The following is a 19715-nucleotide window of genomic DNA, read 5'->3' on the forward strand; positions in this document are numbered from 1 at the left end:
AGGCACTTCTACATCATCACATACAATACATGATCACTGGTGGCTGCTGGTCCTGTATTACATCTGATGACATCACAAAAGGGGAAGCCACATGATGGGTCGGAGACCGGCAAGAAGAGTGGCTTTAGAGGACCAGTCTTCACAACCTGAACCAGCGGGGGAAACTATGGCATGTGGGACCATTTGTGCTTATACTGTCCTTCCTCCTGGAGGGTGGCTACTTTTGTTTCCCATGGTCCCTGTGTGTGTTGTAAAGTAGCCACCGCTCCAAGCTCGCTCCCGTGATGGACTACAATCTCAAAACACACTAGTAAACTAAATGTGAGATTGTAGTCCATCACAGGAGCGAGCTTGGAATGGTGACTACTTTACAACACACACAGGGACCATGGGAGGACAGTGTCAGCGCCAATTCAGAGATGATTTGAGGATCTACAGCCGAGTGATACACAAATAAGATACATTTTTGGTAATAGTTAAGGTATTTGAACACATATTTTTAAGATTTTACTTCTGAGCTTTGTGTACTCTGTGTTATATGATTCCCTAGAAAAAAAAAAAAGCAGTAAGTCCTTTATCAGCTGGGGGAGGCCAGTTTAATAATTGTGTAAATGTCCGGAACTAGGATTTAAAGTATATTTCCAATTTTGCAGCCAAATTTGGATACCAACTTCTTTATATTTGTTACATGTTCCCATTCACATTGTGTAACTTAAAAAAATATAAAAAAAATAGCTGCTTACATTTTTAAGTAATTTATACTTGCTTAAAAAAAATCTACCTAGCTTTCCCACTATGTAATGTTAAGGAGGGTGCTGTGGGAAGTCATGTTTAGAGCTTGGAATGGTGACTACTTTACAACACACACAGGGACCATGGGAGGACAGTGTCAGCGCCAATTCAGAGATGATTTGAGGATCTACAGCCGAGTGATACACAAATAAGATACATTTTTGGTAATAGTTAAGGTATTTGAACACATATTTTTAAGATTTTACTTCTGAGCTTTGTGTACTCTGTGTTATATGATTCCCTAGAAAAAAAAAAAAGCAGTAAGTCCTTTATCAGCTGGGGGAGGCCAGTTTAATAATTGTGTAAATGTCCGGAACTAGGATTTAAAGTATATTTCCAATTTTGCAGCCAAATTTGGATACCAACTTCTTTATATTTGTTACATGTTCCCATTCACATTGTGTAACTTAAAAAAATATAAAAAAAATAGCTGCTTACATTTTTAAGTAATTTATACTTGCTTAAAAAAAATCTACCTAGCTTTCCCACTATGTAATGTTAAGGAGGGTGCTGTGGGAAGTCATGTTTACTCTAATTAACCCTGTCTGTACTGTACTGGCTGATCTCAATATCAGTTGTAAACAAGATTTAAACAATGCCTATCCTAACAAAGGGTTAAAGACTTAGAAGCCTTGTGTGTTAATGAGAGGAAGCTCGGCCTGTTCTCCAGTTTGTCCCTCTATTTAACTTTAAAACTGCTCAGCGTAGCCTGCAATCTGCACAAAGGCCTTCACCAAAGAAATATTTAAAAGTATTTTTTAAAGTATTTTTTTTTTGGTATGTTGTGTGGAATGGGAAGACATAACAAACATATAGTGAGGGGTTTCTCAAATATGGCTGCAAACGTTTAGATATGTAAACTTTTTACATTTCCATTTGTTCATGTGTTGCACCAAATTAAAAAAAAAACAACAAATGCTTTGTACCAGGAACATTATTCTAACACCTTTAAAAAAGGAACAAATCAAAATAAATAGCAGTTTGCTCTAATAATTTTTTTTTTAACCTTAAAACTTGTATGTACAATTTTAGCTAACTCGTTTTTTTATTAACTTCTCCATTCCCTTTCTTTCTTTCTTTTTTTTTTTTACTGTATGTATAGACATTGCAAAAACTTAATTTTGTTTTTCTTTTTGTAACGCTGAATTAAAATGCACTTTGGGATCTTCACCTTGGGCGGCAGAGGACCTTGTTTCCGACACTGTATATTAGGTATAATGACTAGGGCACAGGCCCTTGTCCCAGCACTGTATATTAAGTATAATGACTATGACACAGGCCCTTGTCCCGGCACTGTATATTAGGTATAATGACTATGGCACAGGCCCTTGTTCTGGCACTATATATTAGGTATAATGACTATGGCACAGGCCCTTGTTCTGGCACTGTATATTAGGTATAATGACTATGGCACAGGCCCTTGTCCCGACACTGTATATTATGTATAATAACTATGGCACAGGCCCTTGTTCTGGCACGGTATGTTAGGTATAATGACTATGGCACAGGCCCTTGTTCTGGCACTGTATACAGTATTAGATATAATGACTATGGCACAGGCCCTTGTCCCGGCACTGTATATTAGGTATAATGACTATGGCACAGGCCCTTGTTCTGGCAGTGTATATTAGGTATAATGACAATGGCACAGACCCTTGTCCCGACACTGTATATTAGGTATAATGACTATGGCACAGGCCCTTGTTCCGCCACTGTATATTAGGTATAATGACTATGACACAGGCCCTTGTTCTGGCAGTGTATGTTAGGTATAATGACTATGGCACAGGCCCTTGTTCCGACACTGTATATTAGGTATAATGACTATGACACAGGCCCTTGTTCTGGCAGTGTATGTTAGGTATAATGACTATACAAATATGCATAAATAAGACACCTGCCTTACCTTTGCAGGCTCTTCGGTCGGTGATGGGTCGGCTGACGTCCCGGTAGAAGCCCTCTTTGCAGTAGTGGCAATGCCTGCCCGCTGTATTGTGCCTGCAGTTTAGGCACACACCTCCGCTCTTCCTTCCAGACAGCTTGTACAGTTCCATGTTGAAGCGACAACGGCGAGCATGCAGGTTACAGGTACAAGCTGAGAACACAAAATTGTCACAGTCAGAGGGTGGGTGGTTGTCACTTGAGTTATCCACATGACTAGTATTTCATTGAACTTATAATAAAGTGTGCCCATTAGTCCTGGTGAAAATATTTCAGTGATGTTTTATAAGAACAAAAACAACAGTCAAAAACAGCTCACTTTTTTGATCCACATTTTATTAGTTTGCCAAAATATTGTTTTTTCTTTTCAATCATTTTTATTAATTTGTAAAGCACATGCAATGTACACAACAATTCAAAACACCAGCAAGTATTGTCATTCCAGCATCCAAACCCCAGCATACTGTATGGGGAGTATGGGGAGTTTGGGTCGCCCGATTATCGGTAATCGGGCCGTTGTTCACAAAATTTGTAATCATCGGTATCGGTCTTAAATTGTCTAGTATTACAAATACCGACCATAAAGGGGAGCCAGCGCACCAACCAATACGGCTCATCCCCAATCGGTCACCGGGCTATGTGTTCGTCTGCCGGCCTAAGGTTCCACAGCTGGATGTAAACAGAATGTCGGCACCTGACCTCGGTTAGTAGCCTGAAAGGTGGCCCATAATTGGTATTGGTTCTGAAAAAAACCCGATATCAGTCGACCCCTAGTGGGGATCGATTAAAGCCCTTCTGTAGTAGGATGCGCTAAAATGATTTAGTACAATGATACTCAGATTATTGACATAATTAAAACAGCAATACTATAGTACAATAATACCAAGAGGACTAAAACAAGGACATGGGGTTAAAATCAAAGATGTCCCCTAAACGGGGCTCCATCCACTCTTACAAACTTGCCTGTGAACATCTACCATCATATCAAGAGTTACCACAGAGTCCCGTAGTGAATTTAAATCCACAGAAGGAAGGAGTTGAATGAAGAAAGGAAGGAAAGAACACCAAGAACTAGACTATAGAAAAGGGGAAAAGAAGGGAACGGGAAGGGATTCAGTATCGGAGCTCCTCCAAGCCACCACATCATAATGTGACAGCTCATTACAAAGCCAAGCTCATCCTCAAGAGCTCAGGGTGTGCATAATGGATCCATAGATCCCAAACCTTTGAGAAATGTCTATTGTGAGTTGGTGAGGATACGCATCAGTTTTCCATTAACAAAATATTGTTTTTTCAATAAAACATAGAAACTTCAATCAATCACCAATCACATTGGCTCTACCTGTGATGACCCGAGTAGGAAGCATATTTTTAAAGCAGGCTGGCTGTGAATGGCAGGGTTTTAAGCCCACCAGCTGATTAAAGCACACCTATGATATGTATATGTAGGGCAAAGCGATAGGTTACTATCTGCAAGGAGTTTGCATGTTCTCCCTGTGGGTTTGCTTCGAATACTCTGGTTTCCTACCATGCTCCAAAGACATGCTGGTAGTCTAATTGGCTCCTCTCTAAGTTGGCCCTCTATGTGAGATAGGTACCTTAGATTGTAAGTTCCTTGAGGGTAGGGACTGATGTGCAACTATTTAAAGTGCTGTGTAAATTGTTGGCGCTATATAAATAGCTGTAATAAATAAATACCCCCTCCTCAGCATCACCTACTCATCGTTCCTTTGTTCCCCCAGCACTCTGCTGCTGGCACCGAGCAAAGGAAGCCATGTATAAGCTCCAAGTAGGAGCTTACACTGCCTAAGTACTCCCTACCTGCCCTTATGTGGTGGGCCAGTAACCAAACACAATTGCTGTCCCATGAGCAGAAGTGGAGTGAGTCACATGTTTTTCCATACCCAGCAGTACTGATGGAAGAGTCAAGGCTGTGACAAAGTGCACGCGAAGCAGCGCGGAGCGGTGGCCCGCTGCCTTCGCGAGCAGTGTGTCATGTAATATTCCCCTCGGCACCTCAGCTTGTAAGAGCTCGTGTAGCTGAGCGAGCCGAGATGAAAAATGTAATCTTCAGCCAATCGGCTCCCGGGCTAAACCCGCGCGTCAGCATGCGACATCTGGCTGGTTGTTACGCACGAGCCGATTGGCTGAAGGTGCAAACATCTGCATGCACTCAGCTCACACACTGCACGCAAAGCTCCGTGCCAGACAGCTTTGCTTCACTCTGCACGGCTTTGCGTGGAGTGTGTCACAGGCTTAAAGGAAACTGATGGGGCCAAGCATGGACAAAACACAGATTTTCTTTAAAGCTTGTTCAGCTCATTGACATACCTATTGTGCTTAATGGGACCAATTTGCCTTGTTGCTATGTAGTACTTATAAAAACATGGGATGCTGTTCATAAACCTTAGTAACCAGTAATTGCTCTCTGGAATATGTAATTTGGAGTAAGTAATTGCACTTCGGACATATATTGCTTCTCAGCTTCTGAAACTGATCTTATAAATATATGACTCTGATACACCCAAAAAATAATGTAACAGCTGAAAAATTTTAAATGATTAAGTTTCCTTCAACTCAACCTGAAACCTACCTCTAAGCTTCAATAAAATCTTAACCTCATTCCTCACCTTAACCCATAACCTAACTTTAGTCTCCTGTGGTCAGCTGTCCATCAGATCTCAAACTGGGAGAAGAAGAAACAGCACCTTAGGCCAATCAGACTCTGTTGTATTACACATTGCATTCAGTCTAGCATGGAGAGCTATCAGGAAAACAGGGAGCTCAGGGATGACATCATCAGTGAGCCACTGTTACTACACTATCCAGTGGGATTGTGGTGGTTCATGACTAGGCTGCATTATGTTAACTGTAGTGCAGACAATAAAGTTTAGGGACCTGGCTATGCTCTGTGGCAAGAGTACCTAGAACACAATAGTGGCTTTAATAAAATACATCATTTATGGCTGGTGAGGTAGTTCATGCATATGCGGTTCAACAGTGTATTTAATTTTTGCTTTGAGTTCAGCTTTAACCTAAACCCTAAACTGAGGCCTTAAAGTGCCAATCTACCCAAAATGGATATTTTACTTGGGTCGGCCCCTTGAACCTCCAGACCAGGCATTCACCTTATCACAGAGAATAATTTTGATGAAAATAATGCTGATATTAGTGCAGATATTTTGATGTTTACACCTAAACAAATCATTTCTGTATTACTGACTAAAAATTAAGTACCAATAAAATGTTCCCAACTGGTGCTGAAAGACCTGAGCCGAATTGTCCATATTTAAGACAATTGACCTCCACTTGTTTAGGGTAAGGGTAATTGAAAATAAATGGCTACACTTTTATATCTTGTCAACAGATGGCAGCACTCATATGCAACAAGTTGTGTAGGTTCTGCTATGTTGTGTAGGTTCTCTTCCATTACCTCAACTGGAAGCAGGTCATTACAGTGAATGGTTGATTTGCTATTGAAGTGGACCCTGAGGGTCAATCCTTGTGCCGTTTTTGAGTGCCCAACAGCAGGTGTTGCAGCAATCGAAATTAACCAACATATAGAAACTGTTTATGGCCATTACTGTGTTGCAAATGTGAATGCTGTACTTCACTTGGCCGAAAACGTCTGGGAAACAAAGGTGTGTCCGACGGGTGACATCAATTGATGAGCTTCACAGGAAATGAACTGATTAAGGATACTCGGTTAGAAATCTCTCATGGAATAAGCATTTTACAACAGCTTGCAGGTCAAATGTTTGCTCTTCTTGGATACTGGAAGGTTTGTGTGTGATGGGTTCCTCACAATGGGATGCTCGCAGCTGAGATGCAAGCTGAAAAACTTTAAATTTGCCAGCAAACCTTGATGGTTTCACAAAACGTATAGTAACCCTGTCAAGAAAATTATGCTGAGAAGAAAGCAGGTTTATGCATACCTGCCCATTGACCCATTTGCCAATGAGTCAACACCTCAGTCTAGTTGGATAGCAGCTCCCTCAGCTGGCCACTGTGGTTCCCCCTACTGACCCCTAGGAAATGGAGAACACAATAGTAACACAGGGGCCAATGGGATGAACCACAGTAGCCAATGGGAAACACCATGGAGCAGAATCAGTTCCAGATACATTGCTATAGATCATAATTTTAGCAAACGGGCTGATGGAAAGGCATATGTAAACCTGCTTTCTTAATGGGTAAAGCCTTTCTAATTTTGCCGACTCCCTAACAGGGTCACTTTATTTATCTTGGGCAGAAATGTACACAACTATCCGGTGGCTATGAACTTACGTAATGAAAGAGAATATTCTAACACAGAGGTATCCTTTGCCACTCCAGCAACAGTGGAAGTCCCATAAGGCATTGCAAGACTCTGACTGCCAACGACATGACCTCCAGAGGCAGATGCATGATGGGATTTGTCATTTCACCGCAGCTGGAGGACTGAAGTTTGGCTACCCCTGTTCTAAGGGGTCTATTTATAAATGTTTTCAGAAGTTATATACAACTATCACCCAAAGTTCACATAGTTTTTGGAATCTAGTTAGAAAATGTGTAAATCTTGGGTGAAAGCTGTGTGAATCTTGAGTTATTTCTGCTATTTCTGTTTGATTAGTTAAAATATTCCCATTTACTCCTGAACCTCATATGGGCAACTTACAACTATGGAGAGTCTCTGTTTTTGAAAGGATCATTTTTTAATCAGAGCAACGAAGGACGCAGGAGATAATGTGACTCCATTTGTATATTTCTCTCATAGGTTTAGTAAATTACCTCCTAAATGTCACACAGAGCATATGTTAACACTTTCAGTGCTATATGTGCTAATTTAATTCTTCCTGGCTGCAAAGGTTTCTCTGGGAATCTCCAAGGGATTGTATATTTACATATGTATAGGTATGCAGAGCTGGTGGGCCAAGGGTGTCTTTTGTGGGGCACGTGTGTGTGTCAGTTGGGGTTTGGTGGACTCCACCTGGGTTTGTCTGTTCTTCTCTCTGTCTGTTGAAATGTCTTTCTGCGTGTGTGGCTGCGAATGGTGTGACTTGTATATACAAAGGTTGTCTCTTTAATGTGTACATACGCTGATGGATTTTAAACATTGTATATGATATATGTCTATGAATTTATGAGCTGGATCAGGCTGCAATAGAAAATACTATTTTAAGATTTTCCATACAGGTTACAGCATTTGTTAGGAGTATACATTGACATGTCCAGATGTAAAATATGAACCTGGTGGTGAACCTAAAAGTATTCTGCATATACAATGCAGAGTATGGCTTATATGTTGTACAGCAGGCTTGTTCTCTGTAACCCCAATCTAGCATTGGTGCCATGAATATTAGGCAGACATACACTATATGGCCAAACGTATGTGGGCAGCCCTCCAAATTATTGAGTTCAGGTACAGAAAGCCATCTCAATAAAGACATGGTTTGATGAGTTTGGTGTGGAGGAAACCAAGTGGTCTACACCGAGCCCTGACCTCAACCCTATGTTCAGATTCGGATGAATCTGAACACTGATTGCAAGCTGGATCTTCTCATCCAGTGTGTTAATGGGAACAAATTTCCACAGACACATTTATAACTCTTCTGAAAAACTTTCCCCTAAGAGTGGAGATTGTCACAGTGGGGTGTCAACTCCATATCAATGTCTATGGTTTTGGAATGGGATGTTCATCAAACTCATACATGTGTTTGATGGTCAGGTGTCGACAAATGTTTGGCCATATGGTTTACATGCTCCCCCTTGCCTCCCGTATTACAGAGCACAGTGCCTGAGCTGCCAATTGCCACATACACATTAATGAATCCCAACATCCGGGATCTCGAATATGCAGGGCACAATACTTACTTTCTATTTGCTCTCACACTGATCTTACAAGTAAAGTATTGAGTAACTACATTTGTCAGGGTGGTTAGGTCACACACGGTTATGGACACATGCTCCTACATACCTGGAAGTACAAGGTACTTCCTTTGGCTCCTGGAGACTGAACAGAGCAATGTTGGAGTGAAGGAGAGGTAAATATATGCTGCCTTTGAGGGTGGAGTATACCAAACATGTGCTTTGCCCTGAATGATTAACATCGATCAACACAACTCAACAAAACCAATGTGAACAAGTCCTTAAAGTACACCTGTGGATATTAAACTATTTACACATTCTTAACAACCAGCAAAAAAAGCAAACAGTAAAAGAGCTTTAAAACAAGCCGTCACTGACCTCTGTAGTTGCTTTTAATGTGGTTATTCATTCTAAAAGATCAATAAAGGTTACTAAAACTCTAAAGTTGGTTCCTAAAAGCTCTTCACACACGTTCCAATTTGAGTGTACAATCTCCTTTAGCTCTGCCAACAATTGCCACAATTGTAGCGCAAGGACTTGCCTGATAGGATAGACTACGTAGGTCCCCATATTACTTTGCTTTGGTAAATCTAACATTGATTGTAATGCGTTTGGTGACCATAACAACTAAGAAACACCAGCCATGTGTTTACATTAGAAGAATGGTGGGCTGCCAAGATCTGCTCTCCTTTTAAAAAAAGCTAAGATTTCAGTGCCTGTGTTGTGAACTTTGAAAATGAATTTCTCCACAAGGCTCATAGATACAGAGATGAATGAGGTCGTGTTTTAGAGTGCTTTTCCTGCTTGTTCGGAGTATATAAATAATTTAGTGTGCATGTTCTGGGCACTTTAAGTTTCTGAAGTCTTACTGGGAATTTCCTCACCCTGAACCCACAACTTGCTATTGGTCCATCACTCTAATTGGCGGCTTTACAAACTATTATTACATTTTAACCATTTACATTAATAATCATTTTCAGGGGTTTCAATAAGAGCTATGCCTGCGATGTATCAGTGCAGTTGGTAATTTTTTAGTTAACGGTTTTCATCCAGTAGATGACAATTTTCATCCAGTAGGTGGCAGTTATAAGAGCGTTTAGCCTGTGACTAATAAAACAGAAATGGCAACATTCTCAAGGAAGACAGTGCCAAGAAATTTCTTGTTATGAAGAAAACTATTTATTTTCTTCCCAATATATACAATTATATTTTAAATCAGACATTAAATGTAAATCAGAAGCTCTTTATTAGACTTCAGTAGCAGAAGAGATTCGAGTAGTCCATTCCATTCCAAACAGAAGGCCATTAAAGATAATCTCAATCTAAAGCTGAAACTACATTTTTCCCTGAACCTCAAGTGATAACAGTGGCTTACGGTTGCGATTTGCTGAGAGATCCCTTAGTGTTTTTTTTCTCTTGATATTTTCTGGCTTCCCTGCATTTAAATGCTCTTAAATCTGTACTCCAGGCAGATATGAAAGACTAAAACTAATGCAGCTCTGTAAAGTTCAGCGCTACACGCAGTGTAAGTACCCGAATTTGACTTGGTGTCAGCCTCTGGCAAACCCCTGCAGCAAAGTACAGACTGGTAGGACAAGAAGCCTGGGACATGCTGGCGCTCCATCTCCCAGTGACACCAAAGCCCTGCTGACCCAGCTATGCACATAGTGACTTTCTCAAAGTGGATAGGTGGATAGCTACTCTCGGTGCATGTTGCGGGGAGGGGGTGGTGAGGTGGGGGTTGCGCTGGGGAGGCCACACCAGACTAAGGCACTCTATTTGTAGCTATGTGACATTTATTGGACTCATCTGAAAATAACTGTCACTTTTTTTGGAAGATAAGGATACTTCTTCTGTTTTGCTAGCTTTGAGAACCTAATGGCTGGTGCCTGGGTGACCAAGACTTAGTATAGGGGACTTGCATTTGCTTATGCAAATAGTGACTTTGAGGAAGTACCTTATATATAGCTGCCTGTGGGGTTAAGGCGGCATTGAATGAAGAGGGACTGGAAGCAAAGTTACCTGCTGTCAGCGGTTTAGGCATTTTAGCATGACTGTAAGATCACTTTAAGTACAAAAAAAAAAGCATACAAGCAGGAAAATGAAAAACTCACAGTGTGCTTTGCTTAGGTGCTTTCTGCTCAGTCCAAAATGACGCTATACATGTGGGTATATTTTATGTACACGTGCATTTGGTGTCCAGACCAATCTGTACTCCAGATGCTGGGTGTTCTCACTAACCCACAGAGCCAGGTGCTCAGGAGGTCAGAATGTAAGAAATTAAGGGCGCTGGGGGGGGCTTGCACGCACATGGGAGGAAGAAAGGAGGCATACGGGAAGAAAAAAGCATTGCAATTAGACTGTTAGCTCTTACAGATTGCACTTTTTGGGAAGTTACAGTTTTGATCAGCAATATTTCATAGAGGGTTTGTGCAATTTACATGCCAGAGCTGTTATATCTATCATGCCCTGTTAAACTAATTTCAAAATTCAGACCATTTTACAGCTGTTGGGGGGCCTGATGGCTTCATAAGCCACATGTGCTTTATAAAAGCCAACAGTGAGCGGCCCGCACCTCCCCCCCAACCCACCCACCCCCAATTCTACAGACCATCTCCACCTCTAGTACTTTTTTAAGGCAGGGTATAATGAAAACAAGATTTCCTTGCCTGCTCGGCCTCCCACCCTTTCACTCTCCCCCCCTTTCCTGAAAACCCTCAGCTAAGGTGCGAGTTTTTCCAGACATGCTGTGAAATTCATTAATATGTCAGGAAAATAATATAGCATCCTGAGAGGGGAGCGATTTATTACGGAGGGTGCAGCTCTGTCCCCTTCTGAGGTCCAGCACATTGCAAGGCCAACAGGATGAATATTTGACAAGCGAAATCTAGAGAGTTATAATCACACAGAAACAGGCGCTTTAATAGGATCGGATCTGGGTGGTCCTCACTTTCCCATAATACATAGCAGTCAGTATGTTGGCATTTCTTGCAGTTTGTCAACTTGACTATATTGATTTGCAAAGGCAAAATGGGTTAGAAACCATGAAAGGAAATATTTCTGTATGCTGAGCCACGCATATACCCAAATGTTAATTTAAAGAGACTCTGTCACTTTGCATATTTGGCTCACACCCTGATCCACATATACTGTATGTAGACCTTCCATGCACTCCTCCACGGCTCCATCAAGCCAGTTGCTAATACTTAGTTATTCCAGGTACGGGGAGCATGTGATCACCTCCTATAATACACTGCTTGGACCTGAGCAGCCAATTGCCAGGCCTAAATACTCTAATTAACCCTGTGTAAGCTTTGACACCAAGTGTTTCAGCTGTCCTATAAAGCTAGGACTAATAGAGAGTAAGTTAAAGGCTGAAATACTTATCTACCATGGAAAAACTGCTGCTACCTGTCCCAGTTATGTGACTATTCATTTGTCAATACTAATGGGAAGAATTAGGCAACCTGAACTCTGATTTTCACCTTCAGAAAAGATCACATGACCAAATACCTTGGCTTTTGGCCACATGACTAACACAGGAGGTAACCTATAACCAGGGGCGTCCATCTAGGTCTCACCGCCTGAGGATGGAGTGCACCTTTTGGGTGGGATAGTGGGATTAGTTACTCTTGGTGCACTTCTCAAGGCGGGGGGGGGGGATTTCCAGCGGCTTGTTGTGGACATTCCGGGTAGGCAGGCATTATATGGTTGATTCATGGTGCATGGCATCTCACCCAGCTCACTGACATGACTGGTTGCCAGGATCTGGGTGGGACGTCAGCCAAAGTTTCCCACTCAGCTCCTGGCAACCAGTGACATCAGCATGCTGCGTGGGACACTGCCCAAAGTGCCACAGGTTGACACTCTGGCCGGAAAGGTGGCGGCAGACATGCTTCCCCACATGACACAATGAGATGCCGCTTGAGACACCCACCTCAGGCTGTCTCATTATACGGATGGTCCTGCCTGTAACATTTTCTCCAGGAAAGCAGTACAGTGGCTCAGTGGTTAACACTTCTGCCTTGCAGCATTGAGGTCCTTGCTCTGAATCCAGGGTCATCCACGACACTAGCTGCATGGAGTTAGCACATTTTCCCTTTACCTTTGTGAATTTCCTCCCATGCTCCATAGACATCCTGGTAGGTAAATTGGCCCTAGTATATGTGAGTATATGAGATAAGGTTCTTAGATTGTAAGCTCCTTGACTGCAGGGACTGACGTGAATGAATAATTTATAATGCACTACATTCACTGATGGCGCTATATAAATACCTGTAATAAATAAATAATAATAAATCCCTACCAGACTCATGGTGCTAAGAAATAACGTACATACGCAAAGGTGGTGCACATACCCAGATGTGCCCACACCCCGTAAAGTGGCAATGGAAGGAATACTAAACTCAGCTTTGACTTTCAAACATGTTTTTGTTTGTTTATGACTGCAACGAAGGCTGCTTACTGGATCCGGTTACATTGTAACAAATTATGAAAATGAAAGAACATATACAAAAAGTTAACAAATACATAAATACATATAATAAAATACAGCTTTGGATGGGAGTTTCTCTACTTACAAGGGTCCTAAAGACCACTCTTTGTGAAGGTGTTAAGAAAAGCCCTTTAGACCATCAATACATTAAAAAACACACAATAGAGCTACATCATAGACAAAAAGTCATAAAAAAGTCATAATAAGATGACATCGGCTACACTAGCTTGGCAGCAGAACAGAATTCTTAACGGTTTCCTCTAGGTCAATACTTTGATTTAGCCATATAGAAGTCATAACTGTTTGAACCGTAATAAACCAGCAAGATCGAAGGCAAAAATGACAAGCGTTTAACATATTCATGGAGAAGTGGCCGTTTCCTTATGGACCGCCATCAATCATGAAAGGTTATAGGAAGTTTTTTAGAAAGGAAAATTCGTATCGGCTAATATTCCATTTTCCCCTAAAACCTTGAAGAAACATAAAAAAGATAAATTGCTGCATGTTCCGACGAGGTGTGAGAGAAGCAATTAAGAAATGCCATATATATCTCTGGATGAGCAGTGACTTGAATTTTAGAACTAGAAGCAATATAAAGGTTGGTGTAGATTGCTGGGCAGGAAGACGTCACTGGTAAATTTGTCCTTTCTCCCTGTTCTCTATGCCCTTGACTAAGGGAATAAAGTATATCTAAAGCCAATACTTTTTTTACATTTTGGAAGGAGTACAGAATTGTAAAGACCCTGGGCCATCCCTATAATAAGGTAGCCTGAGGCTGTTACCTAAGGTGCCATCTCTTTGGGTCACATAGGGGGCATCAGGCAGAGAGACATGGCCGCAGTGTTTACAGTGTACCTGGCGTCCCTTTTCCAGCCAGAGTGTCCAAGGTTGCTAAGAGCCGGGCGGGGAGATGTGCAAGAGCCAAACACATCTCCCCACCCTGCTCTTAGCAACCTGGGTCGCTGTGGCTGTCGTCCTGCTCAGCTCCTGCCAACCAGTGATGTCACTGGTTGCCAGGAGCTCAGTAGGATTCTCTGTCTGGCGTCCCGCCCTGCTCCTGGCAACCAGTGACATCAATGGTTGCCAGGAGCTCAGCAGGACACTGGCCAGAGCCAGTGCTGGGCAGGGAGATGATGTAGAAGCCACACTTAATGCCTCCCTCCCCCAGGATAGCATGCAACACCAGCATCCACCTCACCAAGCTAGGGGTGCCCCTGTTAAAGACCCCTGTGAGGTAAATTTTTTTGCAATCTGATATCCTTATATTTCCTGTCCTGCATGCACAACAAAATGAGGTAAATTCACTCTTAGACAGCTGTCGCCGAACAAGTGTCCCTATTTGAAGGTTTTCTCTTGCCTATGCCGAATCTGGTGACAACTTAAAGTGGAACTACAGAAATTATATATATTTTTTGTAAAACTTACATTGGTTGAGCTTGATGACATCTGATTCTTCATATCTCACATCCGGAGGGCCGCTGAGGATGCAGAAATTCACTGTAGCAGCCTGTGCTACATACAGTCTGCACTGGTCTCTTCTCGGTGCTCGAGCAACTTGATGTCTGTATACTGAACACGGGGAGTTGCTGGCTCGACACCTCCACCATTCAGAGAAAATCTTGTATTTTTTTCAATTCATTTTTTGATTGGACAAGGCAGAGAGGTGGGCCACAATGGCGCCACAATCTCTGTCTTGTCCAATCAGAGAATGCCTTGTCATGAAAAGAATACAAGACGTTCTCCGAATGGTGGAGGTGCCAAGCAAGTGACTCCCTGTGTTGAGTTTACAGACGGCAAGTCGTTTAAGCATCTCCCGGATGTGACCAGTGCAGGCTGTATGTAGCACAGTGTATTACAGTCAATTCCTGCATCCTTAGTGGCCCTTTAGATGTGAGATATGAAGAATTGGGTGTAACCAAGCTGGACCAATGCATGTTTTAAAAAAAAAAGATAATCCATGGAGTTCAGCTTTAAAAATCTGGATTTTTCCTCACTTTCAGTACAGGTGACAATGATCATCCGGACAAGAAAATGGGCAATAGAGTAATCCTCCCCAGCAGGGACACGGATATGGTCAAATGCTGGGCCGTTTTGACAGGCATAGCATACTGAATGCTACCCACCCCTTCCAGCCTCCTGCACATTCCTATTGACCACTGGGGAGGCCCATTATAGCCAAGGGCCAATAGTAATGTGAGAGCGCTGGGTTTAGCAGCAAGGTCCCTACTAGAGCAGGGGTAGGCAGCCTTGGCCCTCCAGCTGTGGTGGAACTACTACTGGGGAATCCCACCATGCCTCTTCTTGAAGTCATCCCTGTGGCTGTCTTGCAATGCCTCTTGGGACTTGTAGTTCCCCAGCAGCTGGATTACTGAAGTTGCCTAACCCTGTGCTAGAGCTTTGTCCGTCTGAAAAGTGTTGAATTTGGCAACCCTTGTTACCTGCAGCACTTTATTAATTTTGTTTCTAGAGACAGAGTCTCTTTAAAATGGTTGGAATATGCATAGATGTATTGAGTGATGAGGAATAACAGCTTGGCCTGTGTATGGTCACTTTTATATTCCCTATGTCATACACATTGCTGAGGGTGGGCTCCGCAGTAGCAGCAGGTTTCTTGTGCAGTAAGGCAACCGTTAAAACTCACATTTTATAGTGCATTACACATCCCAGGGATGTCATAAAAGAGGTGTTTTGTGGTTTGCTATATACATGAATGTAAATATTCCCCAGTAACTCTCTTTTGTAAATTGCTTTTCTGCTAAAGCCTAACTCCAGGCAGATATATAAAAAACCCCAATGTAATGCAGTTATGTATTCATTAAACAATCAATAATGTTACTTTGTATTTCAGGCATAAATAGCTTACGTACCAGAATCTTTCCTGATATCAGCCTCTTGTGTTCCCCTGAGCAGCAGCATTTAGGCTGGGTGAGAGGGAGGGGAAGCCACTTTGGGGGTCTACTGCTTTGCACAGTGCTGTCAGCCACACCGGTCATGCTTACAGAAGGAGTATTAAACTCTCAACCTTTATTTAATGATGAATCCAGATCAAACAAATATTCATCACCCAGCAAAGCATTTCCTTAAATATTTTGGCCAAGCACTTACAGTCATCATGTTTGCAAACAGCTCCCACTCTCTCAGCTTGGCCTCCCTGAACTTCCTACTCAGTACAAGATCACAAGGGGCAGAACAGTCTCTAGCAGACGTCCATCTACTAGTTTGAAGGAGAGAATAGCTTTCCTTATTGTTTCTCCATGTTTGTAAATACACACAGCTTACTGGCACACACAATGGTGACTCCATAAGACCCTGTAAGGGAAAGGAGCCCCCCTAAAACAGGATATCAGGACCAGTGCTCGGGGGACCAGCTGATTCTGCAGGAAGCTAAAACTTGTAAACATCAAGAAGCAGCTTCCATTGTTAGTGATTTCATCAGCATTTAAAATAGCTTAAACACCTTTTGACTTTAATATCACTTTATCAGTGTGCTGCTTCCTGTTCATAGCCAAAGATGTGAGGCTGATTGGTGACACAGCTCTATTGCTTTCCTGCTGTAAAGAAAAAGTGTGGTCACCAACCTGGCTATGTTGTCTGTCTGAGGATGATTGGCTGAACACAATAATAAACCCTTTGATAGGTAAAATAGTTAACAAATATGTATAGCAACTCTGTGTCTGCCATTTAAAGTAAACCTGTCACCAGGCTATAGGCATTTTAAAATATGCATATTCGTAACAAGCTGTTAATGAGCCTAAAACAAGTCCTCGCTGAACTCTGTAGCTGCAGGCACTGTGGAGCAATTCATCCCAAATGAATTACCAGAAGCACTAAAGTAATTATGTAATGCTCTCAGCAGCTCCTCCCAGCCAGCAGTAACAAAGCAGCTCAACTCCCCTTGCTTCCACCTCCCAGCAGTGACTTAGCAGCTCAGCTTGCCCTGCTCCTCCCAGCCAGCAGTAACAAAGCAGCTCAACTCCCCTTGCTTCCCCCTCCCAGCAGTGATTTAGCAGCTTAACTTGCCCTGCTCCTTCCAGCCAGCAGTAACAAAGCAGCACAACCCCCCTTGCTTCCCCCTCCCAGCAGTGACTTAGCAGCTCAGCTTGCCCTGCTCCTTCCAGCCAGCAGTAACAAAGCAGCTCAACTCCCCTTACTCCTCTTTCCCAGTAGTAACTCAGTAGCTCAGCTCCCCCTGCACTCCCTACTAGCAGTGGCTCAGCAGTTCCCCTCCCCAGATCTTCATCCCAGCAAGGACTCAGCAGCTCTATAGCCTTTTAATCTTTATTGTGAACTCAAAGCAGGTGTTCTAGGAGGAGGGGAAAGGGTGAGCTAAGCTGCTAAGAAAAGGACTTGAAAGACTTCAGTGCTTCTTATGTGGACTTTGAGGATGAATTTCTTTTTAATACCTGTGGCTGCAGAGGTTATTGAGGACTTATTCTGATGTTTATTTACTGGTGGTGAAGAATATGTAAATACTTGAATGTCCAGAGTCTGGCCACAGGTTCAGTTTAAATGGCAATGTAGTGCAGACACCAAAGGTTTTGTCCTGCTGTTGTGAAGTATCACTGACTGCTTGGCCTCATAGTTCCACACCAACTGGAGCCACTGGATTGCCACAAGGAAGCCACAGTAGAAACAGCTCATACCTGGTGCTGTAGAACACACACAATGTATTCTCTGGGACAGCTGGAATGTTGTTCTAACAGGCTCTGTGGTTTTGGACAGGGCTAATTAAAGCAATTATCAGAAACCCTGTCGTGATGTTTTTCTAACCTTGTTAAGGTTCCCCGTAGCTTTTAAGAGACTGTTCAAGGACATTGTAATGGCAGGCATTAATCCGTAGCTATAACCCTTTGCTTGACCTTGATATTGGACCTATACAGGGATTTACCATCCATTCCAGCAGATCATCTCTCCAAAGTAAGGTCTGCAGAACATCACTCTAGCCATCTTTGTTTCCCTTAATGTAAACAGTACTACCTTTTCTGTAATAGAGAGTTGGTGTTAGTCACTAATCTTACTAAATGAGCCCAAATGAGATCATAAGAGCTCTGATTTCCACATGGGATGTGATGATTCAGACTCTGCTTACTCAAACGAGGACAAAACCAATGCAATCCGAGAGTTTACAGCTTGTCGAAAAATTTGGGTGAATGACGACATCATCCTTTCACTCATGGAAGGAGACAACCCTTTAGAGCAGGGGTAGGCCACTCCAGCTGTTGTAGAACTACAATTCCCATGAGTCCTTGGAAGACTCTAATAACCACATGCATAACTCCCAGAGGCAGATGTTCTGATTGGATCTGTAGTTTCAGCACAGCTGGCGTGCCAAGGTTGCCTACCCATTTTTTAGAGCAAACCGTTGCCAGCAATACAGGGGCTACCCCACTACAGGGCTACTATGGGACCTCCTTCTTCAAATCCTACATGTGTTCCTGTCATGCTGATCTCTTTTTTGCCATGTGTATCCCGTTGGGGAGATTTCCCTTCGCATCCTGTCCTGCATGTACAATGGGAAGTGAAATTCTCTCCAACTTACAGGAAATGTTCTCTTTTTATAGTACATGTGTCCATAGTGGATGATTTTCTCTCAACTTCTGTTCTGGTGACAACACAGAATTTCGGATTGTCCATCACTATTAGAACTGGAAATAGTGATTGCGAGGACCAACCTAACCCCTTACCACCCCTTTCAAAAAGAAAAAGTTTGGGCTTTGGTACCGTTACAGATAAAGTTTCAGTACTTCTTGATTTTCTAACCTAAAACAAGAGTGCAATCACTGAAGCAAGCCTGAACTCTTGATCTGAATACTGTTTCTGGGTCAATGACTCAGGAGTCAGGAAGCATTGAAGCCAAAGGAGAAGCATGATACACGGGCAGATAGCATTTTCATAAATACAGCTCAGCAGTGGAAGCCTTCATGTATATTCCTTCCTTGAATGGAGCATTCACCTATGAAAGGTAAAACAGATGGCGCAGTGCTCTCCAGATATTAAATGGAAGGTATGTGTGTCATGAATGGGCCCACTATGGAGAACCCCAATGGCAAGATCATCCTACCATATTAACCGGCTTTTCCCACACATATTGCAGTTTTATTTATTCCTTAAAGGAGAACTATGGGGTTAAGGCTTTTCTCCATAGTTTTCCTTAGGGTAACGGGAGGACACAAACTAGCGTCCTTCCGTCACCCTAAGGTATATATAGTCAAAAAATACAAATAAATCTGTATTTCTATATTGAATTTCCATGCGTTCTATCCCACTCCTCATAACCAGATCTATCTAGAAGTTTGTAAACTTACTTATAGTAGATGCTCATAGGATGGACTTTCTCAATGAACTGACGCCATTTGACTCAGCCCTGTAAATATGCGCTTCTATGAGCCTGCCTTCTGAACTACAACTCAACGTCTGAACAATGTAACATTATAATTGCTTGCTGGAAGCAATGCATGATGGGAAATGTAGTGTTGAGAAAATGAGAATGCATCACTTCAAGCAGCAGGGAAAGAGATGTAAAGCACACTGGGAATCCAGGAAGATGATGAAAGTGATGAAAGCTGCGTAGTCTTGAGCTACCAGCAACAGAGCCACCCTGATAATGAGGCAGCCTGAGGCAATCGCCTCAAGTGGCAAT

The 19715-nt window shown here is 42.4% G+C and overlaps 1 protein-coding gene across 1 annotated transcript in view; it reads right to left on the bottom strand.

Moving 5' to 3' along the window:
• Positions 1-19715, bottom strand: part of NTN3 (netrin 3) — a 49119-nt gene that overhangs the window by 24489 nt on the left and 4915 nt on the right. The window contains exon 2 of the mRNA XM_018570052.1: positions 2699-2887. Coding sequence (XP_018425554.1) covers positions 2699-2887 — 189 coding nt within the window. The remainder of the gene's footprint in view (positions 1-2698; positions 2888-19715) is intronic.

This window comes from Nanorana parkeri, unplaced genomic scaffold, assembly GCF_000935625.1.
Source record: "Nanorana parkeri isolate BGI_ZX_2015 unplaced genomic scaffold, ASM93562v1 scaffold1448, whole genome shotgun sequence".
Taxonomy (NCBI): Eukaryota; Metazoa; Chordata; class Amphibia; order Anura; family Dicroglossidae; genus Nanorana; species Nanorana parkeri.